Source organism: Schistocerca serialis, chromosome 2 (genome assembly GCF_023864345.2).
Source record: "Schistocerca serialis cubense isolate TAMUIC-IGC-003099 chromosome 2, iqSchSeri2.2, whole genome shotgun sequence".
In the NCBI taxonomy this organism is placed as follows: domain Eukaryota; kingdom Metazoa; phylum Arthropoda; class Insecta; order Orthoptera; family Acrididae; genus Schistocerca; species Schistocerca serialis.
The window spans coordinates 818746883-818766415 of record NC_064639.1 but is presented as its reverse complement, the minus strand read 5'-3'; the positions used below and the strand labels follow the sequence as shown (position 1 = coordinate 818766415).

General features: G+C 42.3%; 1 protein-coding gene across 3 annotated transcripts in view; it reads left to right on the top strand.

Moving 5' to 3' along the window:
• LOC126458068 (ski oncogene) overlaps positions 1-19533 on the top strand; it is a 633895-nt gene that overhangs the window by 341465 nt on the left and 272897 nt on the right. For 2 of the 3 annotated variants that reach the window (XM_050094876.1, XM_050094874.1), the window contains exon 2: positions 7866-7982. The exons of the other annotated variant lie outside the window; for it this stretch is intronic. In XM_050094876.1, coding sequence (XP_049950833.1) covers positions 7866-7982 — 117 coding nt within the window. The remainder of the gene's footprint in view (positions 1-7865; positions 7983-19533) is intronic. 3 annotated transcript variants of the gene reach the window in all.

Below are 19533 nucleotides of genomic sequence, written 5' to 3'. Positions count from 1 at the left end.
CCTGCCCGGGGCTGCCGCCGCAGCCCGCGCCGCGCATGCGCGCCGGCCACTCCGACACTGCCGTGTGCTTTGTTCCCGAGGCGCCGCGTGCAGCGGCGAGGGGGAAGAGCGCGCGGACGCAGTCACACACTGGTCACAGGAAGTGTCCGCAAAAAGGTCATGGGTAGGAAATTTATTGTTGCAGAGACTCGCTGTGCTTGCGTCGGGTGGTGTGACAGAAACGGTACGTTCTAAACATGGAGTAGTTGCTTTTCAAAGTCCGTCTATGAAGTCGAATTTTGTCTGAAGGCTACAAACAGGTGCTCCGTCCAAATACTGCAAAGTGTTTTCTTCTTTTTTTTTTGTTTGTGTTGGTTGGGTCGTGCCTGCAGTCGTGCTACACACTGAAATCCCGGCGTCACTGTACCGTAGCACGCCCCTGAAGAGCCGAAACGATATAGCTCAGTCCATTCGAAACTGGAGTATCGCATCTTGATAAGACTTCAAAGTGCTGTAAAGTTGGCAACTTGCTTTAAATGTTCAGAAATGTAAATCTGTTACCTTCACACGTTTTCAGCCTGGAATCTCGTTGATTAGAGCAGAATTGTCTTCCTTGAGAACTCTCGCCTCGAATTGAGCCCCGATGACCAGCGAAGACGTGTGTGGGGAGAATGCCGGACATTTGCCACGCTGGACGTTTGCCACATTTGCCCCTTCTCCAGGTAGCTTGAGTAGCGATCCCTCAGGTAAGCGACGCCCTTCCTCGAACTTCTACTGTCCGCTTTCAAACCGCCGTCCCCACATCTTACTCGATACAACCAGTACGCAAGGGACCTTCTTCTTCGACATCTTGGCGAAATACAGAGCTTCTTCTCCGAAATCGAAATATTTATAACTTTTGGGAAACGAAAGCAATTCCGACGATTATGTCAGTATGTAATTAGTTTTACCAAGAATAAATATAGATCCCTCTTTCTGTACGGCAGCTTCCTTTCACGCTTACTGATTGCGATAGAAACAGTCCATCCCCATGGGAGCAACAAGAAAGGAACGATGTAAAGAGAATGCAAATGTACGCTAATCATTTATTTTTGATCACTGCATTTGTGCCTACTTTAATTACTACAACTGAATGCCCAAAAGACAATAAGGAAAGAAGAAATGGGTATGTGAATGTTTGAAAAGAAGAACGACATACTCCATATTAATTTACTCTCTAAAATGCGATATCCCTTCCGACGAAACGTTAGTTTATAAATTGTAGTGGGACAATGTTCAAAACATGACTGAAAGTACGTTCATAAACAGAATTAATAACATCTATGATTGACATGTCATCTAAATTCGACGTACAGTTTTAAAATGTTAGAAATAAGGACAGGAAGTAATACAGAATGCTATGCTTGTAATGTACGTTGTTATTCTACATTGTCTAGCTCTGGTATTTAAAGGGTCACAGAGAAAGCATCCTAGGTTTTGGAGGGAAAAGTCGTAATTGTAATGATCTCCACAACAACAGAAACAAGAAGCACAACTTAAGGAAAAATAATGTAATGTGTGTTCCAGCTCACAAGCGACATTGAAGCAGGTAGTTCCTGTTTCCAGAATGAAATTTTCACTCTGCAGCGGAGTGTGCGCTGATATGAAACTTCCTGGCAGATTAAAACTGTGTGCCCGATCGAGTTCGAATCTCGGTCGGGCACACAGTTTTAATCTGCCAGGAAGTTTCGTAGTTCCTGTGACTTAGTATGGGCAGAGGTTATATCAGACAACCGGAATAAATTAATAACTGGCTCCTTTTACCGACCCCCGTCTCAGATAAAACAGTTGCTGAACATTTCAAAGAAAACTCGAGTCTCATCACAAATAGGTACCCTACTCATACAATTATAGTTGGCAGTGACTTGAATCTACCTTCCGTATGTTGACAAAAATACATTTTCAGACCCTATTGTAGATTGAAAACAACTTCAGTAATTGTTCTAAATGCGTTTTTTAAAATTATTTTTAACAATTAATTCATGAGGCCATTCAAATTGCAAATGGTTACGAAAACACACTTGATCTCTTAGCCACAAATAATCCTGAGCATCACGACGGATACAGGGATTAGTGAACACACAGTCGTAGCGAGGTTCAATTCCGTAACAGAGAAATTCACCAAAACTAAACGCGAAATATATCTATTTATAAAAGCAACTGAAAATTAATTCGGTTGTCTGCTTTCTAAGAGACAGTCTCCAATCCTTTCAAACTATGTAAGTGAAGACCATATGTGGCCTAAGTTCAAAGAAATAGTATCAACAGCACTCGAGAGATTCATACCAAATACATTTATAACAGACGTAACTGATTCCCCATGGTACACAAAACACGACAGAAGGCTGCTGCAGGAGCACCGAAAAAGGCACGTATAATTTAGACGAGTGCAAAATCTCCAAGATTGGCGAAGTTTTACTACTGAGGCTCGAAATTTGATGCGGATTTCAATGCGAAATGCATTTAATAGTTTCCACAACGAAACTCTCTCTAGAAATGTTGCGGAAAATCCATAGAGATACTGGTCCTATGTTAAGTAAACCAGGGGAAAGGCTCAGCAAGTACCTCTACTGCGGGTCGGGAGGCTGGTGAGCAGGAGGAGGAGGAGGAAGAGGGGGAGACAAGAGACCCAACCCTTCGGAGCAGGTAAAATCGTGGCAAATGTCCGACACCCTTACAGCACAGCGGTATGTCGACGATATTCTACGCCGTGTTCAGTTGCCCGTCATGGCAAGCGGTTCTGGGATTACATTTCAGCAAGATAATGCCCGGACGCACACGGCGAAAGTTTCCTACTGCTTGTCTTCTTGCTTGCCAAACCCTACCTTGGCCAGAAAGGTCGCCGGATCTCTACCCAACTGAGAATGTTTGAAGCTTTATAGACAGGGCCCTCCAACCATCTCGGGGTTTTGACGATTTATCACAGCAGTTGGACAGAATTTGGCGCGATATCCCCCAGGAGGAAATCTAATAACTGTATCAATCAGTGTCAAACCAAATATCTGCTCGCATAAGGGCCAGAGGTGGATCAATACGTTACTGATTATTCGATTTGTGAAGCTCTTTATCTTGAATAAATCATCCAATTTTTCTGAAAATTTAATCATATATTTGTCTGTGCATGTACATGACAACTACAAATTTCGTGGTGCGTCGGTTCTTTTGTCTTAGAGTATGTTTTGTGGAAGATAATGTCTAAATAAGTAGAATGTCATAAGTTGTTTTTTTGTAATGATGTTCCAAAACTCTTGGCCGGCCGGAGTGGCCGAGCGGTTCTAGGCGCTACAGTCTGGAACCGCGCGACCGCTACGGTCGCAGGTTCGAATCCTGCCTCGGGCATGGATGTGTGTGATGTCCATAGGTTAGTTAGGTTTAAGTAGTTCTAAGTTCTAGGGGACTGATGACCACAGCAGTTAAGTCCCATAGTGCTCAGAGCCATTTGAACCATTTGAACCAAAACTCTTGGGCGACGAATTTTGTGGAGAGGGAATTTTTCATTTATTGTGAGATACCAAAAATATTTCAAACTGAAATGTGAATGTGTAGGGAATTAACACAAAGGTATAAATTGTGAATTTTTCTAATAAATTTGCTGTAACTATTCCAGTATATTATTTTACAACCTTATAGATGTTACAATCTGAGTAAACCCATGGTGTACCTCAGTGCACCTTCTTCTTGACCCAATGCAAAAGGATAGTGCAACACTGACTAAAACACAAAACTGTTCGGTAATGGCAGGAAAAGCTGTGTTTCCATTCCACGAGCACAACAATACAGACGAGAAGCCATTTCTTCCACAGACGCTCCATGTGCCGCAGTTTGCTGCGCCTCTGCCGACTGCGGAGGAAACAAAAAAAAAAAAAAACAAATAACGGATAAGAAACCGCACTTCCGCCGTGAATGAAACATACGCGATGCGCCCCGGCACTAGCGGATCCCCATTATCCAGGCAGCACAGCGATGCCAAAGACGTGAACTAAGATCCATTGCGGCCTCCCTCAGATTACTGCTCTCAGAAGCCTCCAGCTTCTTGTTATTTGCATCAGTAGCAAGCATTCGTACTTAACTCCCAATCTGTCTTTTTCACTTCATTTTTCTTCTTCATTGTCGTTTAATTAATGACTATCCACAGTACTGTGGTGTGCAAATCCATATTGTATTTTTTCGTACCTTGGGGCAATCAGCACAAGATCTCGTATACGGTTTTACGCAAAATATCTCGCCCTGCAGTAGGAAGACCTCAGCTGGTAGAAATTTACACTCGTAATCGGAGACAAAGGTGTGTCAGGTATCGCTGGAGGCAGTGATGCGAGAGTGCAACTTTTCATAACTTGCAATAAATGATTTAGTACGTGCACCTCGAAATTCGCAATTGGTGATATTGGATAACGAGAGGTGGCATCCCAAGAGAAAATAGTTTTGTTACTGAGATGATTGGTGTCTGTAAGCTACACACATTTGGAAGCAGTGTGGAGGGGTATGACGGTTAGCACACCGCTGTCTCGGCCGTTGTCGGCTTTCTAGACCTTGAAGCTGCTACTTCTCATTCAAGTGCTATACAGTTGGGACCACGAGGCTGAGTGCACCCCTTACAGTCCTCTCATCAAGGAAAGAATCTTGGCAATACCCGGAATCGAATCTGGGACCTCCACACAGCAGCTACACCACACGCTAACCAGTTTTTCTTTCTTTCTTCCTTTTTTTCGTTGTCTTTCTTCTACAAGGAGAACGGTTTTCTGCGGACGTCACATGGCGTCTATGAAAGCCTAATGTTTAAAACATTAGTCGGTTTTTAATTACAGAAGGCGACTAGCTCTCTGACCGAACGCGCTAACCTACCGTGCCGGCGTCCACTAGCTACGGAGGCAGGCCTATACATCGACAGATCTTACATAATGTTCTGTAGTTGCTTTATATCCACATGCAATGTATACACAGTGTTTGACTACTAAGGTACAGACAAAAGGGGCGAGTAGATAACAAAGAAACAAGCAAATAATCAGAATAATCATAGGTCCTATATTTGCACAACTGCAGACATGCCGGCGTTACAACACTGATAATATCCAAAGTTACTAATCGGACACTTTAAGGTTGTCCCTTTACAGATCGATTAGGTTCGTCTGGCTTCTGGTTGCTACGGCATGTTTACGCTCATTGTCAGCCTTAGCTACCTAACATAAAATAGCCATTGGGAAAATAGTGTTGGTTCGTGTGCGGTGTTTGTGCACAGTAGTTATTATTCAGGAAAACGAACAAAGTGGCTGTACCTGATCCATCGAGCGACTCACCATCATCTTAAGTGTCATTTATGCGACGTATTAACCCTTTACCTGTTCGTTTCTTTTATAAAAGCTGACTGTCGTGAGAGGAATAAGAAGAGGAGCTTGTTCCAGCAGAGAATGTATTACGAGCCGATCGCATGGTTTTGCTCCCAGCAGTCTCTGCAAAAGGGCCACCTTTACGTGAGCGTTTAGTACGTTTTCCGGTAAACCTCCCACCCTTGATTCATTGAAGAACAGTACTTTCATATATATAAACTGCTTCAAACGCCAGATTACTTAACAAATGAATTAATGTGTTAAACATTCGGCGCTAAGCATGTAAGTGAGAAGAAAGTGTAGAGAAGATTTGAAATTATGTTTAAAGTTTGTTAGCATTAGCTGAGAGCTCTCACAATCGGTATCAAACAATGAATGATTACAGTATGGATAATTTGGGCTCCGTTTTAAGCAAAAGCTAGTTTTTCACGAAGCTCAGTGTTTGTGACGTCATATCTCTTGAACTATTTGTCGTGCAGTATTGCAAGTACATTCAGTAGTATATGTGGATACGTTCTGCAAAATGCGTTACAAATGGATTTAGTAGTAAAGAAGTAATAAATTAAAACTTCATGAGTGAAGCTGCAGTTTCATTGCATGAACAGCGAAAATGTAGTAAGCGATAAATTTCTTTTTCCTTTCATAATTTTGTGGAGACTGTAAGCGACAAAATATTTTGTAATGGTTTGAAATTATCTGTAAAATTTGTTGGAATTTCGCGCGCCATAGACACAGCTTCTAAATTTAATACTGCGTTAAACCTTTAACATAAGATTATACATATTAATGATTAGATTACGACAGATTTTTAAATTTGGTCAAAAACTGTATGAAATATTGAAAATCAAATTTTTGTTGCTCCTGAAAGACGTTGGATAGTCAATCTTCGACTGGAACTGTGCTGTGCTCCGGATTAGCCGTTTCGTAATATATCAGCGTGACAATGCCAGACCACACACTAGCGCTGCCTCATCTGCAAAAATCGGACGCCTTCGGTTCACTGTCATCGATCATCCTTCATGCAGTTCCAATGTCTGCATTTTCTCTGTGTCCAAAAGTTAAAGAACACCTTCAAGGGCTTCACTTTCATAGTGATGAAGCGGTACAAGCAGAAGCGAAGTTGTATCTCCTTCGACAAAGTCAAACATTTACACTGCGATATCAACAAACTATTCCCCCGTTTGGCGACATGCGTTCATCGCAGGGTGACTATGTTGAGAAATATGTATGTAGACATAAATAATAAAGACGTAGAACGTTAATAAAGATTCGTTTTATTTTAAAAACTTTTAAGTGTGTTTACATAAAAATTCAGAGGCATTACTTATCAGCACGCCCTCGTAAATTCTGTTGACTTAATAACATAGTTTAAACCAAATAAATGTTTATTCAATAATATTCACAAGTATGCGTATGGTGGTCTCACGTAAATTACGCACTCAAATGAAAAACGATTAAATAATACAGAAAAAGTGCGAACAAAGGTAACTTGGCTGCACATTAGTTCACGACAGTCAACTGCAAACGGTCCAGGTCCGAAAGTGCATGATGTAAACTACAGTTCATTTTCCTGAATAACTACTGCCTTTTGAGTGCATGCGTGTACGACAATTTTAGTTCTTATCCACATTCGTTTGTTTTAATAAATGTCAGGACACACACGCACAAGCACACGCACACCACTATCTAAAACAGTATCACATTTGTTACGATGGTCATTCAGTAATTAAAGAGACAAATTGGCCTGGGGTAAAAACTGTTAGTAGGGCAAGTTTGGTACCTTTATGGCTGATCAGCTGATGTGTCAATATTGTTTTGCTTATAACCTCAAAAATAGTTTTCAAGATGGTGAGTCCGCTTGAAACGTCCACATTAGTTGAACAACGTTCTGTTATTCGTTTTTTACTTGCTGAAGGCGAGAAACCAGTGAATATATGCTGCAGAATGTCTATAAAATTTATGATGAATGATGATGTTTGGTTTGTGGAGCGCTCAACTGCGCGGTCATCAGCGCCCGTACAAAGTCCCAATTTGTACACAGTCCAATTCTTTACACAGTCCAATCGAGCCACTGTCACGAATGATGATGAAATGATGAGGACAGCACATACGCCCAGTCCCCGGGCAGAGAAAATCCCCAACCCGGCCGGGAATCGAACCCAGCACCCCGTGATCCAGAGGCTGTAACGCTAGCCACTAGTCCACGAACTGCCGGACATTTATGGTGAAAGTTGTATGCATGTAAGTGTGTAGAGCAGTTCAAAAATGGTCGCGACTTAGTGACTGGTTTATTAATCTGCTTCTGTTATATGTTCTGTTGTGCTACATGAAACTACGAAGATTAGAGAGGAAAAACAAAAGCAAAGGATAACGAAATGATGTACCAAATCCAGTCCTCCCACAGGAGCGTACGTAGCACGGATAGTCGGCCGGAGTTAATTCTCTAAATTATTTGAAATCGCATCAAATATTCTGTATGTTGTATTGCTTGGATTATAAGAATTTTGTTTATTTATTTCGCAGTTTAAACCCACTTCTGCGACGGAGTATGGATTCGATCCCGTGCTCGCTGCTAGTGGCAGGCTTGGTAAAAGACACAAACCATTCTGGTATGAGCCGCTGCATCACTACAAGTACAAGGTGAACAACACTGCTTATTTTTCGTTATAGTTTTAATTTGTTTTGTTTTCTATTGAATGCAAGTTATTTGCACATACTAACTGTATTGTTTCTTTTAATTTATTTTAATTTTTTGTGGTTGACGTTTAATTTTTCTTATGCAAACTCACACCTGTAACAAGTGCAACAACTCTTTAACTTTCATTCTACGTCCTCAACTTACATAATAACTTTGACCTTTGTTTGGATCGATTATGTAAATCGCCTTTATTCGTTTAGTTGAACACGAGAGCCACTGTTATTTTGGTCAAATTGATAAGTCGACCATAGCTAAACATATTTCATAGTGTGAAGACCATGTAATAGAACGTCACGAGACTAGAGTCTCAGCCAAGACAGTACATTGCCATGGGTGGTTATTTAGAGATGGTGCAGAAATTTGTAAAGACTACAATCATTTTAACAGGATGGAAGAGGAAATAAAATACGTACATCGACTTTTCACAGTGAGTGGAATTAACTGTTGAATCAATTAACGGATTCTGTATCATGTGACGAATTGTGTGCCCTCTATCCAGCTCACAGTGCCCATGTACGAGACCTGTTTGTTTTAAGTAAGTACTGTATCGAAATAAAAATAAAACAGCTAGACTGTTCTTAGCAATTTTATTTTTACATGAAAACCTGTACTTTAATCTAATTTTCTACATAAATACCACCAATATTAAGGCACTTACCATGTTGTACAACCAAATTTCGAATACCATCCTCGCGATTAGACAACAATATTCTTGGCACTTGAGGAAATTCATCACATAACGTCGAAATCGGAAAGTGTCTGTTCTCTCTCACTTTTTCATCAAAGTTCTGTAACACATGTCAGTAATGACTGAAAGTCACCCACTTCGTTTCTCATTGTGCACATTCGTACCACCATCTTTAAAAGCTCTCACCCATTTCTGTACATCCATCACTCACAATGTTTTCATTGATCTGTCAATGAGTTTCAGCCGCTTTCACGCATTTAGCATTAATAAAAGGAACCACAACGCGTATTTCACAATCGGCGGGATTGTCAGTCGGAGGAGGCATTTCAAATACAGACAAACGTAAACACGCCGAATGACTCTAATTGTGTTGTGGCTTGCCAACGGAGTGCGGTACACCGCGCATGCCGACCGCGGCGGAATTTCAAAACAGTACTTACTTTCAGAACATGCCTCTTATATTCGGCGTCGCTTGAGCATTCTACGCACTTGCCAGTGTTCATCGCTGAAGATGCCCTCCACAGACAGGGACAAACCTTCAGTAAATAGTTTTATATATCGACCACGGCCTCTCAGACGTGACATCTTAACAGAATTAAACACCGGCCGCGGAAGCGTTCGTGGTATTTCTCTACGACTGTTGGGAACAGTTTAGGTGATGCTGAATCTCGTTGGTGGATTCCTCGTCCAATAATGAATTTCTACTTCACTGATCAAATCTTAATGACGACAGTAGCATTGAATAGTATATTCTACAGTATACTACGACGGCTGCCCAGTAAGCAATGCACTGCATTTTTCTTCAACAATTCTTTATTGAACATAATGAGAATTGGACACACACAAAAGAATGGTGTTTTATCTACACATCCTATTTTTCCACGTAATCTCCATCCCGTTCTGTGGCCTTCCTTCAGCGCGAAACAAGGCCTTGTATGCCGTGTCGCTGCCAATCTTATCCTGGTGGCGGAGCCAGTGCTTCATTGTGCGAATCACCTCCTCATCGTCTTCAAAATGTCTTCCACAAATGGCATTCTTTAATAGAAATGGAAGTCCGAGGAGGCTAGGTGTGTCAGGTGTGACAGCCTGCTGCAAATCGTGGAGCTCCGCCGGACTGCCTTCTGACGACCTCACCCTCCGTGCCCAGCGACTAACCGTACTTCTGTCGACAGCAGATGCTCCATAGACTTTGCACAAGCGTTTGCGAATATTCCCCACAGTTTCTTTCTCTGCAGTGAGAAATTCAATGATGGCACGGTGCTGGTAACGTACAACACCTGCAGACTCTGGCGCGCTTACTCAGGAGACTTCAAATAATACATACTTAATGTTTCGCATTCGTAGCATTGTTCACGCCTGAGAAAAAAAAAATGCGGTGCATTACTTTCTGGGCAACCCTCGTGACATAAGATAAGTTACTGCGATGAGTGAAACTGCCTTAAAACTATGCGTAGCGCCTCTTACTTGTTTCTGTGTGTGTAGCTGTTGTATATTTGAAAATTAGAACGAAAATTGATATTTGACGTCATCCTGTGGCGTTTTTGAGGCTGACAGAGTGTTTTCGAGGCGGCTGCGTTAGTGCGAGCCAGGTCGTTGCAGTTTTCGATAGGCTGCTCTCCCCACCGTGAAACAGGTTTGGGTGCAGATGAGGAGAAAGCGTGGCCCGGGCCTGCAGCTGCGGGTGGAGCGGTGAAAGCAGTCGATATTCAACCGGAGAAAATGGTGCATCCGGGGGGCTGGGCGGAAAACTTTACGTCGCACTCACAGTTCGCTACGTATCCTTTACTTGCCGCTTCCTGGTGTGTACTTCCATGAACATGTAAAGACAACTTTTTCCCCGTGACCACCAGAAAGATTTCGTCCTTTCTTTAGTCCATCTTGTTGAGTATTTGCGCGAGAATCTTTCTGAACGATTTCAGCACGATTTTGGTTTGGTCTTTTGTCACTGTTCCATATCCCCGACGAAAGAGCATCCGCTGAAACGTTGTGAAGATTTCTATAGTCGTCCGTCAGGGACTTGAAATGAGAGCGTTTTCTGCCGATAATATGGTTCAATATCTTCCCTTTAAGATGAAGTTGTCCAGCAACAGCGACAACCGGTGAAATTATGTTCTGTCTTCAAATACGACGCCAGTTGTTCGTACCAGCACACCCCATTCGCACTGGTGATTAATTTGTGGGCCTACTCTAATAGCTGATACATAAGTCTTCGTATATCGTAGATGTGTATAAGAAATTGATGACGAAATTTACATTACCGACCTGACTCAAAGATAAAGACAGCACTCCTGCCTGGATCTCATGTCATTATTTTCAAATAAAAGTAGGCTGAGCGGAATACGGTGCACTTTCTTTACCGCCAGTCGTCACAGGTATATCAGATCAGAGGGAGAGCCGCGTGGTCAAAGACGCCTTGACACGGTTCGCGCGGCTCCCTCCGTCAGAGGTTGGAGTCCTCCCTCGGGCATGTGTTTTTGCGCGTTGTCTTTAGATTAAGTAGTGTGTAAGGCTAGGGACCGATGAACTCAGAAGTTTAGTCGTCACCTCCCCCCCCCCCCCCCTTCCCAAAAAAAAAAAAAAGAAAAAAAAAGAGGGAGAGAGTGCCTACATTATTAAGGATCTATTTATCATAATCTTAAGATGTGGCCTCGCACTGTCACCAATTTCGTCCTGCTCCATCGACTCAGTGTCAGTGGACGAGCAGCTTACTACAGCCATGTCCTTCCGTTCCACTGGAACACGAAAACGGCATAGCTTATAACATTCCAACTCGCCACTCCAAAACAATACGAAACCTTTTACCGTTCCTTTATAGTGGCGGAATGTTAAAAAGTTCTCCAAATGCGGTGGCAGCTGCAAGTATTCTTAAATACAGGTAATAATACAGCAAAATTTCAACAGAAACAGCCGCATCAGTTATACAACTCTCCAAATTATTTTATTCCTGTAATATCGTTTTTGCGTCCATGCAGGAACACAGACAGAACAGAAACGACTTGTTTCTTGTTTAATTTTTTAGGAACAAAAGTATTTTGCGATCTTCGACAGGAGTGATCGACACAGATAGAATCTATCAAAACCGAATAGACTGATACGAGAAGAAAGCACAAAAACGTTAATGACGTGAAACTAGGCTGACTGCCTCACGACCGCTCCAGGGCGCTGATATCTCAAGCTCTGCGCAGCCTCCCGGAAAACAATTCGCAGAAACGTGGAAGGTACAAAGCCGACGTAAATGGGCTCAAATGGATCCTACTCTGAAGTCAGTATGTATAAAAATTCGCAGCAGCAGGTTCATTTCTTTTGTGCAGAGCCCGTACATCCCATTTACCCACGGAACTCGACTGTTCCTTCTATTGAGGAATAAAGTAAACCTATACCTATAGAGACATATACAGAATCTTGCATAGCCTTTACAACAAACGCCTATGACAGACAGATCTCGTCATAGAGAACAACTGTTGTTGGAGGCAAAATGTTCGCTGACGCTTCCCAGCAACATTAGGCGCCTGTTAAGACTTGTAATGCACCTGAAAGGCGGCAGGGCGAAGGCGCGGTGTGCGTTCGTATGCATCATGTGTTGCCTATCATCCAGTCAACTGCTCCAATTATTGAACTGTTAGGGAAAAAAGGGAAAATTAATTACAAACTACGCGTGCACACACTTTATTCAAGATATAAATGTCACTACAGACATTGGGATTTATGTTATGACACTTTCAATACGCCTGCCATCATTGGCGATGATGTGGCGCAGACGAATAGAGAAATTCTGCATGACCCGCTGAGGTGTCGGAACATCGATGCTGTCGATGACCTCCTCAATGGCTGTTTTCAACTCAGCAATGGTTTTGGGGTTATTGCTCTACACCTTGTCTTTAATGTAGCCTCCACAAAAAGGATTCGCATGTGTTCAGATCCGGAGAATATGTCGGCCAATCCTCAGAGCCAGAATGCGGTCGCCAAAGTGCTCCTCCCTCCTGCTTCAATGGGGTCGAGTTCCGTCTTGCATGAACCACATCTTGTCGAAATAAGGGTCACTATGGATAATGGAGATGAAATCATCTTCCAAAACCTTCACGTAGCGTTCAGTAGTCACTGTATCTTCAAGGAATATTGCACCGATTATTCTGTGGCTGGACATTGCACACCACAGAGTTACCCTTCGATGGGGAAAAGACTTCTCGATCGCGAAATGCGGACTCTCAGTCCCCCAAATGCGCCAATTTTGACTATTGACGAACCCATCCAAATGAAAGTGGACTTTTTCGCTGAACGTCTCAACGCAAACCGATCAGAAGTTACGACGATTTTATTTCATATAGTTCAATAATCGTTACCCTGTAAAAGCGCCAAGCAGATCCAATTCCACGAGGGTTATTCGGAAAGAAAGGTCCAATCGGTCTCAAAATGGAAACAACAATGAAATCAAAAACTTTTTATTAGCAGCAGTTTGCTACACATTGCAGCTAATTCTCTACATAGCCGCCGCTTGTCGTAGCGCTGTACGAACTTTCAAACCTCTCTTCATAGAAGACATCTGCCTGTATTTTACGCCACTTCTATACGCTGGTCTGCAGTTCGTTGTGTATGCCAAAATGTTGTCTTCGTAAGCAGAGATGAATATCAGAGAGAGCCAAGTCTGGGCTGTAAGGTCGGTGAGCAAACACTTCCTATCGAAAACGTTGCAGGTGGGTCCTCATTGTCCTTGCCGTGTGCGGCTGAGAATTGTCGTGAAGAAGAAGACGCATGACAGATATGTTACGCAGGGTTGCATGAAATCAGGCGAAACCTCACAGCGCCCACCCGTACTTGGCGGAAGACTGTAGTTCTAGGCACCTTTACGTGCACTCTCTGTGCGTCTGAAGAGAGCGACGTGATGCGATCGATAGGCATACTAGAGACACTGCCCATTACATCTATGCAAAGCTTCGACAGAGTTTTGATGTAGTCTCCATTCTGCCTATCGGACATTACTTTCCGGACAGCCCTCGTACTTTCCGATTCGCTTCTAAAGTACCTTTCACCGCTTACATGCACTCATTCTGTCAGTTTATTGAACTGGTAGTATGTTGCACTCGTAGTTAATCGAACCCACTGCTTCGGTAAAATCTTGTCATCCCAGGGTCGCCAAATACCAATGGAACCCTGGCGATGGTGGGAAACGTGAGTGAACATTTTTTCTCTAACAAAAGTTGTTCCCTATGGACCTCGAAACATCCTATATAAATATGCAGATATTTAGTATTCATTACGTAGTCTGTCCTGAGCACTGAATAACTACTGCAACCTACATATATTTGAACCTGTTCGCTGTATTCATTTCCGATTCTCCTTGTACAACTTTTACCTCGTTGCACTTCCTTTCATTACCAAATTCGTTATTCCTTGATGCGTCTTCAATTCCTTTTTCTTAATGAAATTAATTTACTGATAATAATAATTAGAAAATTATAGGAGGAATGCATAGTATAATAATGACATCTTATTTACTGATTAGTATCAAATTTAAATCTGCACGATAACTATTTCTTCAGCATTCACATCGAGTTAAATTGCAGTTATAATGCTAGTAGAACAACCCCCTACACTCCTGAAATATTGTTCTTTAAACAAAACTTTATTTGGCGGTGAAGGAATCATGAATATTTTTTTCTCGATTGTTTGTGTATGTATGCTGAACGTCTGTAAAGAAAAACAGCAGACGGATACATAATCTTTTAATATCTGCAATTCTGTGAGATGGATTCCTGTTTCCTATTGAAGAAAGATGCTTTTACTTATCCTTCAATCACCCCGTCTCTGATAGTTCTTTTCCCTTTTATTTTAGCCACATTTTCATTAACAATAAATAATTGAGTAGCAGTAGATAATTTAGAAAGGTAGTCAGTGACGTGACTTCCTCTGGATCCTGAAAATTACAAGATATTTTAGCAGTGTGGCGTATCTAATAAATACCAGAGAGTCAACATCCTTACGTGTATTATTTTAAATGGCAGTACAATTTCAAAAGGTGAATAATGTTGTTTAGAGGCAAAAAAGATTTAGTTTGATGTGCTGTCTGCATAGGTCGGTAAATGGCAAAATTTTAATGCTGTCTAGTTGATGAACATAGACAGACGTTCTCTTGTAGTATTGTTTCTCGGTCAAATGACGCAGTTATTAGTAAGCCAAACATAGCTTCATACGTGTTTTACCCTCTGCGTAACCTGTTATATATTCTGTAAATTCTAGACGTACATCAGCATTGTACTGTTGACGTATGTCGTGCAGCGAGAATGACATTAGATGGAGTATCCATCAAACATCTCAGAGCCGCTTTTGCTAAGTTGGCATTCGCAACTTCACAAGACACGTTAGTATGCCTGGCTACCCTGTAATTCATTTGTACAGATCGATATTCCACGGCTATCGTGACTGACATTTCCCTTTGGAGTTCCAACTTCAGCAGCCGAAAATTTAGACCAGGGTCAGTCGTAGTATTCTACCGTCTGAGCTCAGGGATAACGAAGAGGGTAAAAGGCTTGCGGAAGGGGCAAGGCACTTGCGTATGCGGATCTCATTGTCTTATCCGCGGAGAACTGCAACCGTCTTTCAATCGCTGAAGGCTGGTGATTACCTTTTTAGAAGGCGGATAGATCTTTACGTATGCCTTTGACAGCTGTGTACGAAATGCGTGCATATACTTGTCAGAATTATTGCGAAACTACTTCCCAACTGTCTGTTACCGTCTCCCTCTCTTTTTTTTCCCCTCCATCAGTCTCCTCATCGGATTGACGCGATCCGCCATGAACTGCTCATTAATACCAACCTCTTCATCTGAGTGTTGCAGTTGCATCCATCATTATCAAGTATTTATTGCTCGTATTCTAATCGCTGTCTTCCCCTGTTATTTTTACCCTCTGTAGCCCCCTCTAGTATCATGGAAGTTACTATCTAATTTGTTAACACATATCCTATCATCCTGTTCCTTCTTGTTGTCACACTACTAAACAATGCTGTGCTCCAAACGCACATTCTCAGAAACTTCATCCTCAAATTAAGACCTATGTGGTAGTGTGGCTCGGCAATGCAAGAGTATGTTACATTTTGTTTTTCACGCTGCATTTGGACTACCAGGGTCAGCTGTCTAATAAGTTTTGTGTGGGCCGTAATGTTCCAGCAATACACTTAGCCGGAACCAAAGACTCCAACTGCGTACCTCTCACTGCACCTAGCTGACGCCGCGGGCTCCATTGTCCGTGCAGAACCACGTGGAGTTGTCTTGCATCTTTGTGTAAATGGCAGCTGTGTTATACGTATAAAACTTTTGTACATGAAACTGAAAATAGGAAATGATAAAAGAAAACAAAATTGACTAAGAAGAGCGGTAAAAGAAGATAGGGTAGATTGAGTATTAGATGTTCATTCACTTGGGCTGCCCTGGGAGAAGGTCTCGGAATGTGACCTCGAGTCCAACATTCGTGTGCTGTGCCTCCCAAGGTTACTTACTAAGGTATGTTAATACGCTAGTCTTCTTAATTCTAGATTCTACATGGTACTGGTGCTTGTATACTACACTGTCCAGTCACATTAATGTGACTTTTAGAGGCCCGAATAACCACCTTTCGCAGCGCGATCCGCTGCGTGACCTGCAGGAAAGGAGTCAGTGAGGTTTTAGAAGGTACGGACAGGGATGTTGAGCCATGTTGACTCCAGTGCGCTAGGTTTCCCGCTTAAGGACGCGTGGCGTATGCAGCCCGATCGGAGTGGTCCTATAGATTCTCAAATCCGGGGAGTCTGGTAGCCAAGGAAGTATGGTAAACTCATTTCTGTGCTCTTCACACCACGTGCGGACAGTGGGAGCTGTGCAACGGGGGAGGGGGGGGGGGGGGGGGGGGGGAAGATGAGAACTGCGCTTGTGCGGCAGCAGAGAGCGGGCAAACGAAGTCTACGTTGCCGAACTGCATTGCTGCGGATAATAGTCAGGCTCGTTTGCGTACTGTACGTTCAATTCCATGAGGGGAATAATAAATATTAAAACCAATTTCTATCAATCGTCATGAGAGAAATAATAATTCACGTCCACTGTTCCACAGATTTACTCAACGTGAAGTACAATTTTTCTCAAAACGACGTTGAAACTGCTTGTAAAAATTTAATACACAACAAATTAACTTCAAGCAGAAACAGAAATCATTATATTTGCTTGACAGCTGCTTCTGCTCAATATTATTTTTAAAAATGTGTAAGGTGTGTGTGTGTGTGTGTGTGTGTGTGTGTGTGTGTGTGTGTGTGTGTGTATGTGTGTGTGTGTGTGTGTGTGTGTATGTTTGACCATAGTTTAGTGTAATTACTGCGTGTAAAAGAGAATTAGTGGTAGAAAACACTAATGTAAAAGACTATCATAAAAATGATCAGTAAGTAGTCGTATTTTCCGTTGTTGACGGGCATTGTGAGTGTAAATTAAAACGTGCTCGATATTGCAGTGTGAGACCGCATTTATAATCCGTTGGACAAGCAAACAATTAACCGTCATCTGCGAATGACCCCAGGGAATCTCACCGATAACATCGAAAACTACCGATATCTCGACAAGTAACAGTCACTGTCAAATGGTCTTTCCAGTTCGTGCCTTGAAAATGACGAGGTTTAAAACATGGTGGGACAAGCTTAACTTCTCTTTGGGAAATATGTTGAACATTATAGTCTGCATAATTAAAAGGATACAAAGTCCTAATAAAAAAGGCTAGCAAGTTCTCATTATTGTGTATCCATCTGATATGTTGACAAACACATTTTTAAGCCACGAGTCTTTAAAACTAAGAAATATTATTACTTTGTTCCGAAGTCTACATTGTAATACCATTGTCACTTCTATTTGAGTCTATTTCCGAACTATCTGATTTTAAATTTACGCTGATAGGTTAAAGGCTTATATCCACCATCACTTCTGATAGGTTAAAGGCTTATATCCAACATCACTTCCCTGTTCTTTCTGAAGCTTTTCAGCGTGCCACACACACACACAGTCTGTGCCCACGCCAGAGGTGGGATGTTGTCTGTTGCCTCATGCACAAGCGATTCACTGTATGTTTTCTTGAATGTTTTGTTTTCTTTTCCTACAGAGCCTTAACACCCTTTGCCAAATTAATTCCATGGGTCTATGATGACAGTGACACGTGAGTAAAACACAAAACTGTGTGATCCCATTCGCGTGCAAGGAAGCCAATTTTGTACATTGCGTCACGTGACTTGTACAGTATAAATTAACGGGCTGCAAGAGATCGGCACGAGTCTGGTTTATACGGTGCTCAATATTTTTATTTTTAAGCCGGGGAAAACTATTCGCTTTTTTGGTGTTTGTACTTGATTTTTCCTCAACAAGAGTTGAATTGTAACTGGCAGCGACCGACTTCGAAGCAAGGTATGATAAGAATTGTGAACCACGTCACGAAACTGATAGCATTAATTGCCGAATGGTAATCACTGCTGTTTTTCTTGCACGTACATTCGAATTTATTCTCAGAAATAAAACCAGAAGAAGAGTCAGCATGCAGATTAATTATCCGAGAACCTAACCCTATGAGAACTTTAAAAAGACCAGTGCCATCACTCATTTTCCAGCTGATCTTCTTGGAATAATTCTTATCGCCCCTAGTTTCATCAAGTTAATACACTGTTGTACCTCCTTCTCTTGTATCGTGAATCTTTATATGGATATAGTAATGTCTTTTTAAATTCTTTAACTTGGCGAAGCGCTTACGATTGAAGCCTGCATAACTGTAACGCGTTTTTGTTGTGGCGGGCGTTCATCATTCACATGGAGCACTTTAAAACATCGTTGTTAAAACTACTCATTTGTGTTGCAGATTCCTTGTGATTTCGATGCTTTGCAGGCGACACGAAACCAACAGTTACTACGGTTCCTACAGCTCGCACTTACCTTTACAATTCTCTTTACAGTTCTCTTGGTCGACACCACATGGTTCTTGAGTCCGTTCTTGTTTTTTCTAATGTCAGTAGTAATAGACCTGTTTTTAAATTCACGTTTGAAAAAAGTTATAAATGCGGTAAATAATCCGCCTCAAATGGTTCAAATGGCTCTGAGCACTATGGGACTTAACTACTGTGGTCATCAGTCCCCTAGAACTTAGAACTACTTAAACCTAACTAACCTAAGGACATCACACACATCCATGCCCGAGGCAGGATTCGAACCTGCGACCGTAGTGGTCACGCGGTTCCAGACTGTAGCGCCTATAACCGCACGGCCACTCCGGCCGGCCCTAATCAGCCTCGTCTGCGTGTAAAGCACTTCACGTTTACTGCCGTCACCTGACTTTTTTTTAAAAAAAATCGCACTTAAACATTTACAAGATACACATTCACAGTTATATTGCTGTAAGAAAGAAAAAAAAGGAAAGAAGAAAATTGATGAATGAATAATTCGGTTGCCGCGAACTGCGGCAACAGTGCAACATGTACGAGCGATATTCTCGGTCTGTAGCTGTAACTGTGCTAGCCGCTCGGATAGAGAATGAATATTATTGGCCGCCAGTGGCCGGTGGAGGGAGATGCGCAGAACGGTTGAAAATTGGGCCGCCTTCTTACATGACGCGAATAAAGAGGTGGAGATGGTCCCCAAGATGTTGATCCATTGAGCCTTCCAGAATGACGAGATCACACTGGGAATTCCACGAAAACATTCCCCAGGGCGTAACACTTCCGACGATTGTTGCAAGGTGTCTGTACCCTCACTCAGTGGACGCCCAGTTGCAGCATTGGCGCGTAAATACCAGCTTTTGTCGCCGACAAGCGGCAGT